At 34.9% G+C, this 13,731-nt stretch overlaps 2 protein-coding genes and 1 long non-coding RNA gene across 4 annotated transcripts in view; 1 reads left to right on the forward strand and 2 right to left on the reverse strand.

The window, feature by feature from the left end:
• GKAP1 (G kinase anchoring protein 1) overlaps positions 1-13,731 on the reverse strand; it is a 66,552-nt gene that overhangs the window by 46,508 nt on the left and 6,313 nt on the right. For both annotated transcript variants that reach the window (XM_007498915.2, XM_001368463.3), the window contains exons 2-4: positions 10,131-10,194; positions 6,497-6,754; positions 4,176-4,319 (exon numbers count right to left, since the gene is read on the reverse strand). In XM_007498915.2, coding sequence (XP_007498977.1) covers positions 4,176-4,319; positions 6,497-6,754; positions 10,131-10,148 — 420 coding nt within the window. In that variant the 5' untranslated portion in view covers positions 10,149-10,194. The remainder of the gene's footprint in view (positions 1-4,175; positions 4,320-6,496; positions 6,755-10,130; positions 10,195-13,731) is intronic.
• LOC130455543 (uncharacterized) lies at positions 4,777-5,329 on the forward strand. The gene is made up of 2 exons (XR_008913595.1): positions 4,777-4,890; positions 5,123-5,329. It is a non-coding gene; the product is annotated as an uncharacterized LOC130455543 (long non-coding RNA).
• KIF27 (kinesin family member 27) overlaps positions 6,682-13,731 on the reverse strand; it is a 141,793-nt gene continuing 134,743 nt past the window's right edge. Inside the window, exon 21 of the transcript XR_008913590.1 lies at positions 6,682-6,754. The gene's annotated coding sequence lies outside the window, so the exon portion shown is untranslated. The remainder of the gene's footprint in view (positions 6,755-13,731) is intronic.

Raw genomic sequence — 13,731 nt, forward strand, 5'->3', positions numbered from 1 at the left:
AAGACCTTGGTTCATACAGACTGGGGTTGGAGGCAGACCTTCCCCCAACCCACTAAAAAAGGCCATGATATCTCTCTTTGGCTGACTGTAGCCAAAGGAAAATGGCTAACTAGAAAAAAAAATCTTGGCAACAAACTTCTCTAAGAAAAGTTCAATTTCTAAGATAAAAGAAAATGATGCAAATTTAAAAGTCTTTCCCCAACTACTAAACAGTCAAAAGAAATAAAAAAGGTAGTTCTCAAAGGGGAAAAATACTCCAAATCACTAAAAGATAAATGTTAAATATCTCTTAAGTAAAGCAATGGGGAATGGATGAGTAAATTATGGTAGATGAATGTAATCAAAAACTATTATGCCATATGAACTCATGCAAAGGAAAGAGAGCAGAAGAAAAAGAACAATTCATATAGCAACAGTGTAAAGAGAAGCAATTTTGTAAGACATAAGAACTCTGATCAACACACTGAGTGACCATGATTCTATAGTATCAAAAATGAGGAATGTAAACCTAACTCCTGACAAGAGGTGATGGTTTCAATATGCAGAATAAGATGTGTTTGATCATGGCCAATTTGGGAATTTGTTTTGCTTGACTATGGATATTTGGTTTTCTTTTCAATGAAATAGGAAAACAAGATAAATGTGTTAATTGAAAAAATAATTTCATTAAAAATATTTATCTTTTTTGGTCCATAGCTCCACCTGGAATGTCTTCAGAAAAAAGTACTATATTTATAATATGGCATGTCTAAATTTCCCCAAATGAGTTAACAACCCTATAAACAATCAAGGTACCAAATCTATACTAGATACAGGATAGCCTTTATTTCATCCTACAAAATATTTATGATATAAATGATACAGGAGTCCATATACAGACACATAAAAATACATCAAGTATCAAATATAGCTCATCTCCAAGAAGAGAACTGAACACTAGCTTGCTATGAAACAACATCCCAACCTTTGGGAGTTGTTGAATAAGTGATCTTCCCATTGGAACTACACTGAATAACTCATTAGCTTTGTTCTCCAAGTAGAATGTTGAGAACTATATATACACATATATATGTATGTGTGTGTGTGTGTATATATATATATATATATATATATATATATATATATATATATATATATATATATATATATATATGGATAATCTTTCTTCATACAGCATACTGCATGAGAAAATCAGATTTCAATTTTTTTTTCTTAAAGAACCCCTTTCAGAGTTTGATAAAGCCTATGGACAAACCTCCTTCACAGAATGTTTTTAAAAGAATAAGTAAAAAAACATGATTGCAAAGGAAATTGATTATGTGAAATAGTTATCAAAATCTTTGGATTGTAAACTCAATGAGGTTAGGGCTTAAAAAAACCCAACAACTCTTACTTTACACCAATACTCTGTATTGCTTCCATGGCAGAAGAGTGGTAAGGGCTAGGCAATGGGGGTCAAGTAATTTGTCCAGGGTCACACAGCTAGGAAGTGTCTTGGGCCACATTTGAACCCTGTCTCTGGGCCTAGCTCTCAATCCAGGGGCTCTCTCTTTATTAATTGTATCTCTCAACTGTTTTGCATATTGTCATTCCTTAATAAATGTTTACTGGAAAAATATTATTTCTAAATTTATGGACCTCAGGTCAAAAACCCATGTTTCTAGAAGATTCAAGCTCAAGAACTTGGTAATTTATATTTTTTTCCCCCAAATCTCCCGGCTACCCAGGAAATTGCCCTTCTCTAAAAAGTTAGATTATAGGATAATGTTGCCTAGGGAATTTTAACTTGTCCTGCCCTCCACAGAAGCTGGGATTCACAAATACTGTCTGTGAACTACCCTTCACTTCTGCCTCAGCCTGTATGCAAGTGTGTCTACCTCCAACCATGTGTTTCTGCAGCTAGTAGCTTTTCATCAAACTGCTCCTGATAGAGAGAAAACACCACATAAGCAGAGATTACCTTCAGCACCATTCCTGCCCCAATTCAGGGGAAGTCTAAGCAATAAAGCAAGAGAGATTCTCGGCTCACTTTTTACAGACCAGGACAAAAGATGGAGGTTCCTGTGTCCTAATAACAAAGTGCCAGTAGACATAACTATACTAAATTATGAAATCTCTCAAATGCCTCTAAAGGCTTCTATCCTGTAATTTCATTAAGCTGACTGGGGAACTAATCAAAAAGAATACTCTCTCCCAAACAACAATCTTAAAGTAGAATAGTACATATGTATGTATGTATATTCACAAAATAAATTTGAGGAATAACATTCAGATGAATATATAAATTCTGGGATTTTTCAAATCATTACTTCTATAGGGTATTTTTTGCAATAGTATTTTAATATCAGATAATTTTAAACATCAATTCCTACACTCTGCAGTGTTGTTTACAGTACTGAAAGATTGCAGTTATTTAAAGCAGTTGGCTCACAATGTGATTTAATATTTTTAAAAGTAGATATGTCTGACTAGGCAATTGGTGTATTGTGTTTATTTTGTGGTACTATGCTTTGTTTTCAATGTAAATTGCACTGCTTGGAAAATTTATATAACTGGCCTCAAATCAAATTCTGAAGAATTTTTGACACTCAAAGCTTTGAATCACCCATTAATGATATCCTCTTGATACTCCATCTTCAGCACTACTGGCTATGCCAACAAAAAATATGGCTAATAAATAAAAAGAACCTCAATTTTTTTTTAAACCCTTACCTTCCGTCTTGGAGTCAATACTGTGTATTGGCTCCAAGGCAGAAGAGTGGTAAGGGCTAGGCAATGGGGGTCAAGTGACTTGCCCAGGGTCACACAGCTGGGAAGTGTCTGAGGTCACATTTGAACCTAGGACCTCCCATCTCTAGGCCTGGCTCTCAATCCACTGAGCTACCCAGCTGCCCCCAAGAACCTCAATTTTTAATGCAACTTTATAATTTCACTATTGACTTCATAGGATAGGTATCATAATTAAAATTTGGCAGTGAAAGATCATACTTTGAATAGACGTAAATCTGTCAGGAAGGGAGTATAATAAGCACTATTCAAAAAAACATGCCCAAGCTTACACAGAAATTCACTTGAAGAGAGAAGAATATTAGGAGATAGTATTTTGCACATACTAAAGAATGCCCATCAAAATAATAAATATTGGTCCTTTCCTAAAAAGGAAAAAAAAATTCATACTGTCACAATTTGAATACTCCTGTCCTTTCCTGACTCTTTCTACTCATCAAATAAGAGATAATCACTAGAACTCTCTTCTTTATTCTCTTTTTCCCCCTCTATACTTTCCCCCCTGGTAATCTCATCTTTTCTTTTCTTTAGTCTTTCCTTTCCACGATCCAAGTAGAGCTTCAAAAGTCATATTCACATAATTGACCTAACAAAAAATGTAAAACCCTTTGGTGAATTCCCACTATTATTTAAAGCAGAAACTCCTCAGTCTGACATTCAAGACCTTCCACCATGTGCTTTCTTCTTACTTTTCCACCCTCACTTGGTACTAGTCACTTTATGCACACTATATTCTAGTAAAATGGGACTACTTTCAATTCCTAGGTCTCTTCTTTACTTTTCTAACCTTCCAGGCCCTTAAATGAAATTTCCCACATGCTTACATCCTGCCCCACATTTCTTCGTGTTGAAAGGCAAGTTCAGGTGACATTTTCTCCACAAAATGCCATCCCACCCTCCTCATATCACTCTGAGCTTTTCTTTGGCACTTGTCCACAAAGTGCTTACAATATAATGGGGGAAGATAAAAGCACAATTAAGTACATAAATCAAACTATGTTACATAAGGAATAGTTTAAGAACCTGAGATGTTTAAACAGGAAAAGAGAAAATTAGGAGAGGAAGGAGGAAGGATTCATTATAGGTTCCTTCAAACACTTAAGGTCCTGTGATATGGAAGAGGAATTAAAGAGTCCTCTAGTACAGATACAAAGGATAATACTTCAAGGTGGCAGCTTTATGATAGAAGTTTGGTATAAAAAAACAGCACAACTTAAGAGTAAAAGAAAAAGCTGTGGATAACTTCATTCCATTTAGAATAAATACAATTATTCCACAAAGTGGGAGCAAAGACAAAGATATACTATTAAAGTCCTTTTTTTTTGTTAACATGAAATTCAAAAATTCCACCAAAGAATGAAGAAAAACAATAATCTGATAAACTGTACCTGCTCATCTCTTTGTCTCCACTCTTGCCAATTCTCTTCTTGTAAATCTTTCTGTACTGGGCTTGGCAAAGAAAGCTCATGTTGAGAGCTGCAAACTACCTGGGAGGATTTCTGAGGAATCTTCTTAAAAGCAATATTCCTAAGCTGAAAGGACAATAACAAAGCATTTGTTACTGCTGTCATCTAAATAAACCAAGGAATATTAGTGAATGGAAATTTAAATTATCCTCACTAGTTGACCAGTTATTAAAACTATATAATCATTGTGTTTTTTAAAATGTTTGTGGGTACTTAAAATATTACTTTGAGAGTCAGTATGGCATCAGAATAATACTTGGGTTCCAATTTCAATGCCATTAAGGAGATATGCGCCATTAGACAAATTATTTAACTATGTTTAGAATCCCCAATTTCCTCACCTGTAAAAAGAAGAACATCTTTACTACTTATTTAACAGATTTGTTGTGAGGGACTTACAACACGATTTAAAATATTTTCTGTAAACTATAAAGCACTATTTTACTATACCAGCATCACTGGTAAGTAACAATGAATCTATTAGGGGGGCAGATGATGTAAATGACCTCAGGTGGATATGGAGAGGGAGTGGTGAGCAGCCTGGCCCTGCATCCCTCTGGTTTCTACTAGTGAACTCTGTGCTGGGGAGACAGTATGGGCACCCAGAGAGGCCTCTTGAGTGTCCCCCCCCTCACCGGTATGCCATAGGCTTGCCACCATAGCACTATACTATGATCATAAGATTTATAGTTAGAAGGAACTTCAGAAATTAAGTCTAATCTAATTTTTACAAATGAGAAAATAGATAAGATATAATGAAATACTGTTTTCAGGTACTAATTTGCTAATATTTGTGGGTTTACAAATAAAAATTTATTCACCATGTATCATAATACATCTTTTATCAATTAATTCTTTTTGTTCTAAAGATACAAATGTCCATGGCTTCAAAGAATTATGAATGACACTCATCAAATTGCAAGAGACCCACATGACATCTGATGATACATGGTGAAACCTTTCATGGCTACAGGACACAGGTTTATTAGAAACTGTGGTCAAATGGACTTTTTAAATTCTAGGAATTATCTTTTCCAGATTTTTCCTTAGTTGTTACATTAAAGTTTATGCACTTATATATATGTGTGTACTGAGATTCATGGCTTTCAAGTAATCAATCTGTTTCTTTAAAATAAGTGTTTAACTGTTACATTGTCATCAAATAGTGTTTAGGAAATGGTCTCCCCTTTGACTTTTTTCCTTTTATTTTGTTTTATTTGTTTTAAGTATGATTTCTAATTTGAGCTTATGGAATTATAGCTAATATCATCTAACATCTCTGACAACATTGTATAACCTGAAGCATAGACTATTTAAATCTGCCATCAGTGATTAAATCTTATGATACTATAACTGATGTTTGAGTCTGATTCCAGATAAGCTATAAAGGAAGTGCTAATAAGCCACTGATCAATGTCATCTTAATTTATAACTATTCATTAAATAAATTAAGAGTGGGTCAGATAAAGAAAAGGCCTCTTGCCAAGGCAAGTAACTTGAGTAAATGCAAAAATAATATATGAGAGGGGGTCAGCTGGGTAGCTCAGTGGATTGAGAGCCAGACCTAGAGATGGGAGATACTAGATTCAAATGTGGCCTCAGACACTTCCTAGCTGTGTGACCCTGGGCAAGTCACTTGACCCAATTCCTAGCCCTTACCACTCTTCTGCCTTGGAACCAATACATAGTATTGATTCTAAGATAGAATGTAAGGTTTTTAAAAAATAATAATATAAGAGAGGACACAGCAATTTTATTAGTTTTTATAGAACAAAACTTCATTAAGTCTCTTCATATGTGCCCAAATAATTATTTTTACTCCTGCCATTATTATTTTTGGGAGAGAGGAAAGGTAGGTAAGTCCATACCTATAACTACAAGTCTAGGGAACTCAAAGTGGGGAAATTCCCTCTATTAATGCAGACTGGCAACTATTCTCAAACTTATAGAAAGTTGCCTGAGAAGCTAAAAAGTAATTTGCCCAAGGTCACAAAGCTAGCATGTTCAGAGGCTGGACGCGAACTTAGGTTTTCCCAATTTAATATATGTTTTGCCCATCCATATGGCAGTTATTTCTATATTTTTCCCAACTGAAAAATCTACTTTAAAATGTTTATTATGCAATTCATGCTGAGAAAGTTAAGTTTTTCTCCTTAATAAGGGAAATAAGTGGGTAGACAATGGATCTACAGACAAATACAACCCCCTCCCAAAACCCTTAAACCAATTAACTTTCATGCTACCTCATTTGCTTCACTCTGCTGTTGTTCCTTTTTTTTTCTTCTTTTTTCTTTCTTCTTTTCATTTGTGGTTGGTTTGCTCCCCAAAGTCTGAGACTTTCCAGGATTTCGACCTCTGCCTTTCCCAGGCTCAGAATCAGAACCACTGCCACTATCTACTTGCAAGAGGGCAAAACGAGAAGCAGTAGTGGGAACAGAACTGATCACAGCTGACGCCATTGTAAAGATGTCTCTTAAGAAAAGTCTATCAGAGAATAATTCCTGAAAATGCAAGATAAATAAAAGGAATCAATGTCATTTGCTCTCCAAGAAAGCCATTTTTTTCTTACCATCAATTAGTTAACCCAGTTTTCAAGATATACACAAAAACATATTGTTAAATTATGCATTTTTAAGAAATAAGTGACTAAAATAAGGATATAATGAAACAGTAACACAAAACACAAAAATCATATCATCTGCCATAATAATTAGATAGGAAGGGTTACTACCATTGTAGTACTCAGGTAGGCATTTTATTTTTGGAGTTGCAGCGAATATATATTTTTAAAACATATTCTCCCCAAATTCCTCTAAAAGAAGTAGATCTCCTTTTTCCTATAAACAATTATAGAATACATAAAAATATCCACTTCTAGAAAAAGCTTTATAAATTTTGAAACAATTTTATAGTCAGTCATTCATCTTTGTAATACTGAAGTCAAGAAGATGGATGATAGAACTGCTCATCACAGGACAGACACATACATTTACATATACCTTTCTTTCTACATGTATACACATACACCATTTGTGGGCATATATATTCGTGTAAGCACATATGCTATACATTGTGTGGAGTGGGCAAAGAATTTGTTTTGGGCAAATGAGTTAGAGGAAGTATATATCAGGTCTTAGGCTCTTCTAACCTCTCTACCCAATCTGACTTTTAAAAAAAATTTAACTATTACCAATACTGTGTACTAGTTCCAAGGCAAAATAACAGTAAGGTCTAGGCAATAAGGGTCAAGTGACTTGCCCAGGGATACACAGCTAAATGTCTGAGGCCAAATTTGAACTCAGGGCTGCCCCTAAAATCTGTTTTGGTCATAATTGTTTTTTGTATTTGAAGAATTGTCCAATGGAAGAAGAATTAGACATTCTGCCTGGGTCAAAAGGACAGAACTGGGATTTTTGCTTGTTTCTGTGATGTTTATAATTTTTATTATTGACTTGGACAAAGGAATATATGGCATGGTTAGCAAATCTGTAGATGACACAATCTGGAGGAACAACTGAAACAATGAATAGCAATGAAGGTCTAAAAATAGGGGGCAACTTGAGTGGCTCAGTGGATTGAGAGTCAGGCCTAGAGACAGGAGTAATATAATGGTTTAAAACAAAACAAAATACTACCTTAATGGCCAAAACAGGAAGTGAAAGAGAATTCTATTGTCATCTGCCCTGGTCAGTTTATTTCAGTCATGATCTGTTTAATAACAATAATAGCATTTACATAGAACTTGAAGGTTTATAAAGTGCTTTTTTTAAAAAAATGTTTTTTGCAAATCTCTTTAATATATATTTTAATAGAAGGCAGCTGGATCCTCCTATCTGCTTCTGGAATCAGTATGTTGTGACATGTTATTTTGGTTGAAGTTTATGAAGAAAATTCAGTCACACAGATAAGTAGCTTGTTGATAGTGCCTTTGTCTCTTTCTTGTTTGATCTTGGATTCTAGGAATGATTCTTTAGGCATGAGAAGAAATGAAGTTGGGTGGTGAAGTCCTGGTGGTCACACTCCTGTCCTTTGAACTTACAGTAGAGCACCATATCCTTCAGGTCATGCCATTATCTCATTTGATCCTCACAAACTGTCATGGGGGGAAGATGCTATTATTCCCATTTTATAAGTAAGGACACTGAGATACAAGACTTTAAATTACTTGCTCAGGGTTCCACTGCTATTAAGTGTCTAAATAAGTTTTTGAACTGTAGTCTTTTCGATTCCCAGGGTCTAGCCTTCTATGAATTTGTCCACATAGCTCCAAGTCACTGTTTAAGGATATCAACATAACACATGTGAAGCCTATGTCATATTGCCTATCTTCTTGGGGAGGTGGAAGGGAAGGAAAGAACCCAGATTGCAAAATATCAGAAAACAATTATTAAAAATTGTAGCTACTTGTAATCTGGAAAAAATAAAATTCAAGATTATTTTTTAAAAAGGACATCAAAAGACATCCAGAAAAGAGTGATCAGGATGGTGTAGAGCTTTAAATTCATGCAATATTAGAAGAGATTGAAGGAAATGAGAATGTTTTACTTTTTTTTTTTTAATTTAAACCCTTACCTTCTGTCTTGGAGCCAATTATGTATTGGCTCCAAGGCAGAAAGTGATAAGAGCTAGGCAATGGGGGTTAAGTGACTTGCCTAGGGTCACACAGCTGGGAAGTGTCTGAGGCCAGATTTGAACCTAGGTCATCCCTTCTCTAGGTCTGACCCTATTCACTGAGCCACCCAGCTGCCTCCATTTTACTTTTAAGAGAAGATAGAAAGGAAAAAGATAGCTACCCTCAAGAATTTTAAATACTCTTATAGAATCAATAATTTGTGTCTGTGTTAAATAATAATTAGTTTACATTCTTTGAAAGAAACATGTATACATCATATGTCTAGGAATATACAAAATATATACAAAAATCAATATAAACAAATTTGTTGAAGAGGCACAGGCAGTTGGGGGGACACGAAGGAAGATTCATTTAAGGAAGTGGTATTTGAGCTGAAGTTTGAAAGAAAAAAGGGACTCTAAGAGTCATGAGAAAAGAGCTCATTCCATTTCTAAAGACAGACAAAGGCATGGTATTGGAATGTCATATGTGAAGAACAGTAAGAAAGCCAGTTCCTCTGGATGGAGGTATGTGTAAACAGAAATAATATATGATATGGCTGGAAAGGCAGGTTGAAGCCACTTTAAATGCCAAAAGACATGAAGGACTTAAATGCCAAATAGAAGCTTGTATTTTATCCTAGAGGCAAGAGGAAACCAATGAGGTTAACAAGCAGAGGAGTCACATAATCTTTTGTTTTAGAATTATCATTTTGACAGATGTGCAGAGGATCAATTAGAGAGGGACAGATTAGGAGCAGGAGACTAATTTTGAGGCTACTGTAATAGATAAAAAGGGATGAAGGGCTAAACTAGAGTAGTGGCTTAGTTGAATGAAAATAAAGGATAGATGAGAAAGATGTTGTGGAAGTAAAATCAATACAAGATGTGGCAATTCATTAGTTAAATATGAGGTCAAGGAGAATAAGTAGCTGAAGATGATTAAGGTTTAACATCTATGTGAAGGCAAGAATTATGGTAAACTTATCAGAAATAAAGAACTTTCAAAGAGGGAGAGGTGGGCATAGCAGTAGGAAGGGATACAGCAGGGAATAATTAATTCTATAATGGAAATGTTGAGTTTAGTATGGAAGTGAGAATAATTTGTTCACCCTGTCCCTAGAGATGTGAAGAACTAGAAGGGGAAGAAATTGCCATCAAGCATATTTAGGCTAGAAATAGAAAAATTTCTGAGAAAGAAAAACTATTCATGAATATGCAGGACCTGAATCCAGATCTTTATAATTCAAAGGTCAAAACTCTTACCTCATATCCATTATACATTGCTATATCTCTTAATCAGGCCATTTTAAAATCCTTCTAAAGTTTTCTGTAGGGAGACACAAGGGTTTTTTGAGACATAAGAATTTTGTCCTAAATTAGCTGCCTCTTAAATCAATCTGTATAGATTTCTCGACTAATCTTGCTAAAATAAGATTGGTCAGAAACAACCCTATGCCAAAATAAAAACATTCTGGCAAGAGAACTATCAAAGAAGATATAGGACAACTAAGACCTTAGGTCAGATGTGTCCAGCCAATAGAAGGAAAATAACTTCTCTGGTTTGCTTCTTTTTTCTTTCTTTTACCACGGAGAACCCAAAGTGGTTAACAGATTGAAACCTAAGATAAGGAAATTAAATAGTAGTTAGCCGAATGAATTCATTTTACTGGACCTAGGAAATTACATTTCTATGTGGTTCTGAATTGGTACAGAAGACTGCTAAGAAGCTGATCTTTGAAAAAGTCTACTACAAGACTGGAGATAAGATAAATGCTGTCCCAATTTTCAAAAGGCAAAGACAGATGAATATTCAGACTACTGAACCAGTAAACTTGACTTCCATTCTTGACAAAACACTAAGGCATATTAAAAAAAGATTGTGAGCATTTTTAGAAGAGCTATCTGTAATCCTTAAGAGCCAAAACAGGTTCATCAAAAATAGGTCATACACCAGACTAAACTTCATTTTTGGCAATATTACTAGATGAGTAGAACAAAAACAGCCAAAGATAAGAAATACCAGCTGAGTTTTAGTATAGCATTTGACAAAACTGTTCAATGAAATCACTGATGACAAGACTGAAAAAATCTGAGCGAGGTTGATAGTACAATAAAATGGCTTCAGGATTTTGAATGAATAGAATCAAAAATAAATTAATCGGTTAATATAACCTAAAGAGAAATCTCTAAAGATAATCCTAAGGGATCTATTCTTGGCTTTTTTAGTCCACATTTTTATTGGTGACATGCCTACCAAGGTAGCAGATAAGATAAAATGACACAAAGTTTAATTAGAAATAGAAACAAGTCTGCATCAGCTATCCAGAATAATGGTCAGAGCAACATAGCAAGCTAAGAAAGATAATGGATTCTTTGGATGTAATGAGTAAGTTATAGTGTATAGAACAAGAAAAGTATGATTAATTCTCCACACTAGAGCTGACATATTCAATTCAACGTGCCATATCTTTGGAGGAAAAAAACACAAATGCACTGGAGTGCATGGTAAGACTTAAAGATGATGCTTACTGAGGTTCAAGTGAAAAAAATTAGGGATGTTTTCTTTGCAAGAGTAAAGATATAAGGGGATATCACTTCCAGGGCAAGAAATCATTGTTGCAAAAGTGGTAAGGTGCTCTGAGGGAAGAGACAAGAGGTGACTTATGCCAAACAAGTCAAGCCACTTCTACCAATCAACCATAACTTCCCTGAGACACTGACAGAAATAGCCTAGGACTCTGAATCCAAGTCTGGGAACAGTATTGTCTCTCAGATCATTTGTCCTGCTTCCAGTCCAATCCTTGGAACCATCATCCTGGAAAGTAGCCCCCATGGAGATGTGGTCTGGCAACTGCTTCTGAAGGTTCTATAGACATAGCACTAATGATTCCAAAAAGAAAATTTTTGCTACTGAAGTACTTGACACTGGCAAATGGTTCAGTCATAGAAAGTGATGTGATTTTTTTTATCAGGGGAAATACTGAAATTGATACACCATCATCTGTTTTGCTACTGTACCATAAAAAACCATAGGTCCCTTTTCTTTTAACATATTGGTGAAATCTTTATGTGATGTTGTCCCCATAAGAATGTGAGCTCCTTATGAGCAGAGATTATTTTATATTTATATCCCCAGTGCTTAGCACAAATAAGTACTTTTTCTTTTATTCATTACAAAGGCTGTTTTCAAGTATTTGGATAAGAGTAAGATTTGTTCTGCTTGGTTGTAAAGGGCAGAACAAGTCAGTCAATAAACATTTATTTAGCAACTATGATATGCCAAGGTACTGTGCTAAACACTGAAACAAAGTGGGAAAGTTACCAAGAAACATATTTGGCCTCGATAGAAAGGCAACAATTTCTGACGATTACAACAATCTGTTTCAGGATGTAGTGGTATCCTCACCATGTTGGTCTTCAAGCTGAAGTTAATGTAAATCATAATAAACAAGCAGAATTTTTAGCAATGCACACTTCAAGAAAGTGCCTGTCTGAACATGATATATGCATAAAGGACAATGCTTATGAGCAGGAAGTCCATATTGCATAGATTATTGAGCCTACATAATTCAAGATAAAAAAGTATTTTGGTGATTTTAGATTTCTTTGACAACACTCCAGAACTGTGGTCCAGGGAAAAAGAAGGTAGAGATGGAGTAATTTCGGAAAGAAAAGGGTTGAGGTAGAGGTGTCAGATTTCTATGAGCCCTATAGGTCAGATGTAGTCCACAATAACCTAGACCAAATAAAAATAAAACTGGCAAATATTTAACAAAATAAATACAATTACATGAAAAGATAACAAAATATGTAATTTTCTAAGTTAATATGAAGCCCACAGGGATTCTTATATATGGGTTGGATTTCTCCACTTCTTTTTGAGTTGACAGCACTTTAAATGACCATTCTAATAAGGTAGTGGTAGTCCTGTCAATGGAAGGATATGAGAAGGCAGATTACCAATCACAGAATTCCAAAAACAATGAGCAGGTTAAGTGATTTCTAATGTCCCTTCCAAGTTTCTATTTACTCAGTACAGCTTTTGGATTAACTGAATATTTTCTGGCTATAGAAAGAGAAGACCTTCTTCTTTGGTAATATTAACATCTCCAGGAAGGCAATGAAGTATGTAAAGCAAAAAGGACTGGATTTGCAATTTTAAGGATTATATCCTGAGGACAAACATTGTCCCAGAAACTTACTGGTTTTTTGGCCATGACAAGTCACAACTTCTGTGAAGCTGTTTCCTAATCTGTAAAATGGAGCTAATTCCTATAGTACCTAACTCAGAGGCCAAATGAGATAAAGTATAAAAAAGTGAAGTAAAACTTAAGATGTCAATTTTAATAAATACGCTTTATGTAAACTATTATTATTATTAGAAGCAGCTAAATCTGCTGTCTCAAAAAAATTACTAACAATGATACATGTATAACCCAGTGGATTTGCTTGTCAGTTCCAGGAAGGGGAAGGGAAGAAGAGCAGGAAAAAATCATGTAACCATGGAAAAATATTTTAAATAAATAAGTTACTAAACATCAAACATAAAAAGGGATACACTAGATCTATAATTTCATTGGAATAGGAACTCTTGAGTGAACAAACTCCTTCCACCAATGCACCCTTTCTGCAACTCAGTCACAAAGTTGCCCAGAGTACTGAGAGTTTAAGAGAATTTGCCCAGAGTCACAAAAATACAAAAAAAGTATCAGAGGCAGGTCTTGAAATTAGGTCTTCCTTGGCTTTAAAACTAGCCACTATGCCAGTCTCTTTTTGTAACATACTAATATTAATATGACTGCATTTGGTAAATATTTTCCAACTCTCACTCAATTTACCCATGTGGAGAATGGAGATAGGCATG

Source organism: Monodelphis domestica, chromosome 7, assembly GCF_027887165.1.
Source record: "Monodelphis domestica isolate mMonDom1 chromosome 7, mMonDom1.pri, whole genome shotgun sequence".
NCBI lineage: Eukaryota > Metazoa > Chordata > Mammalia > Didelphimorphia > Didelphidae > Monodelphis > Monodelphis domestica.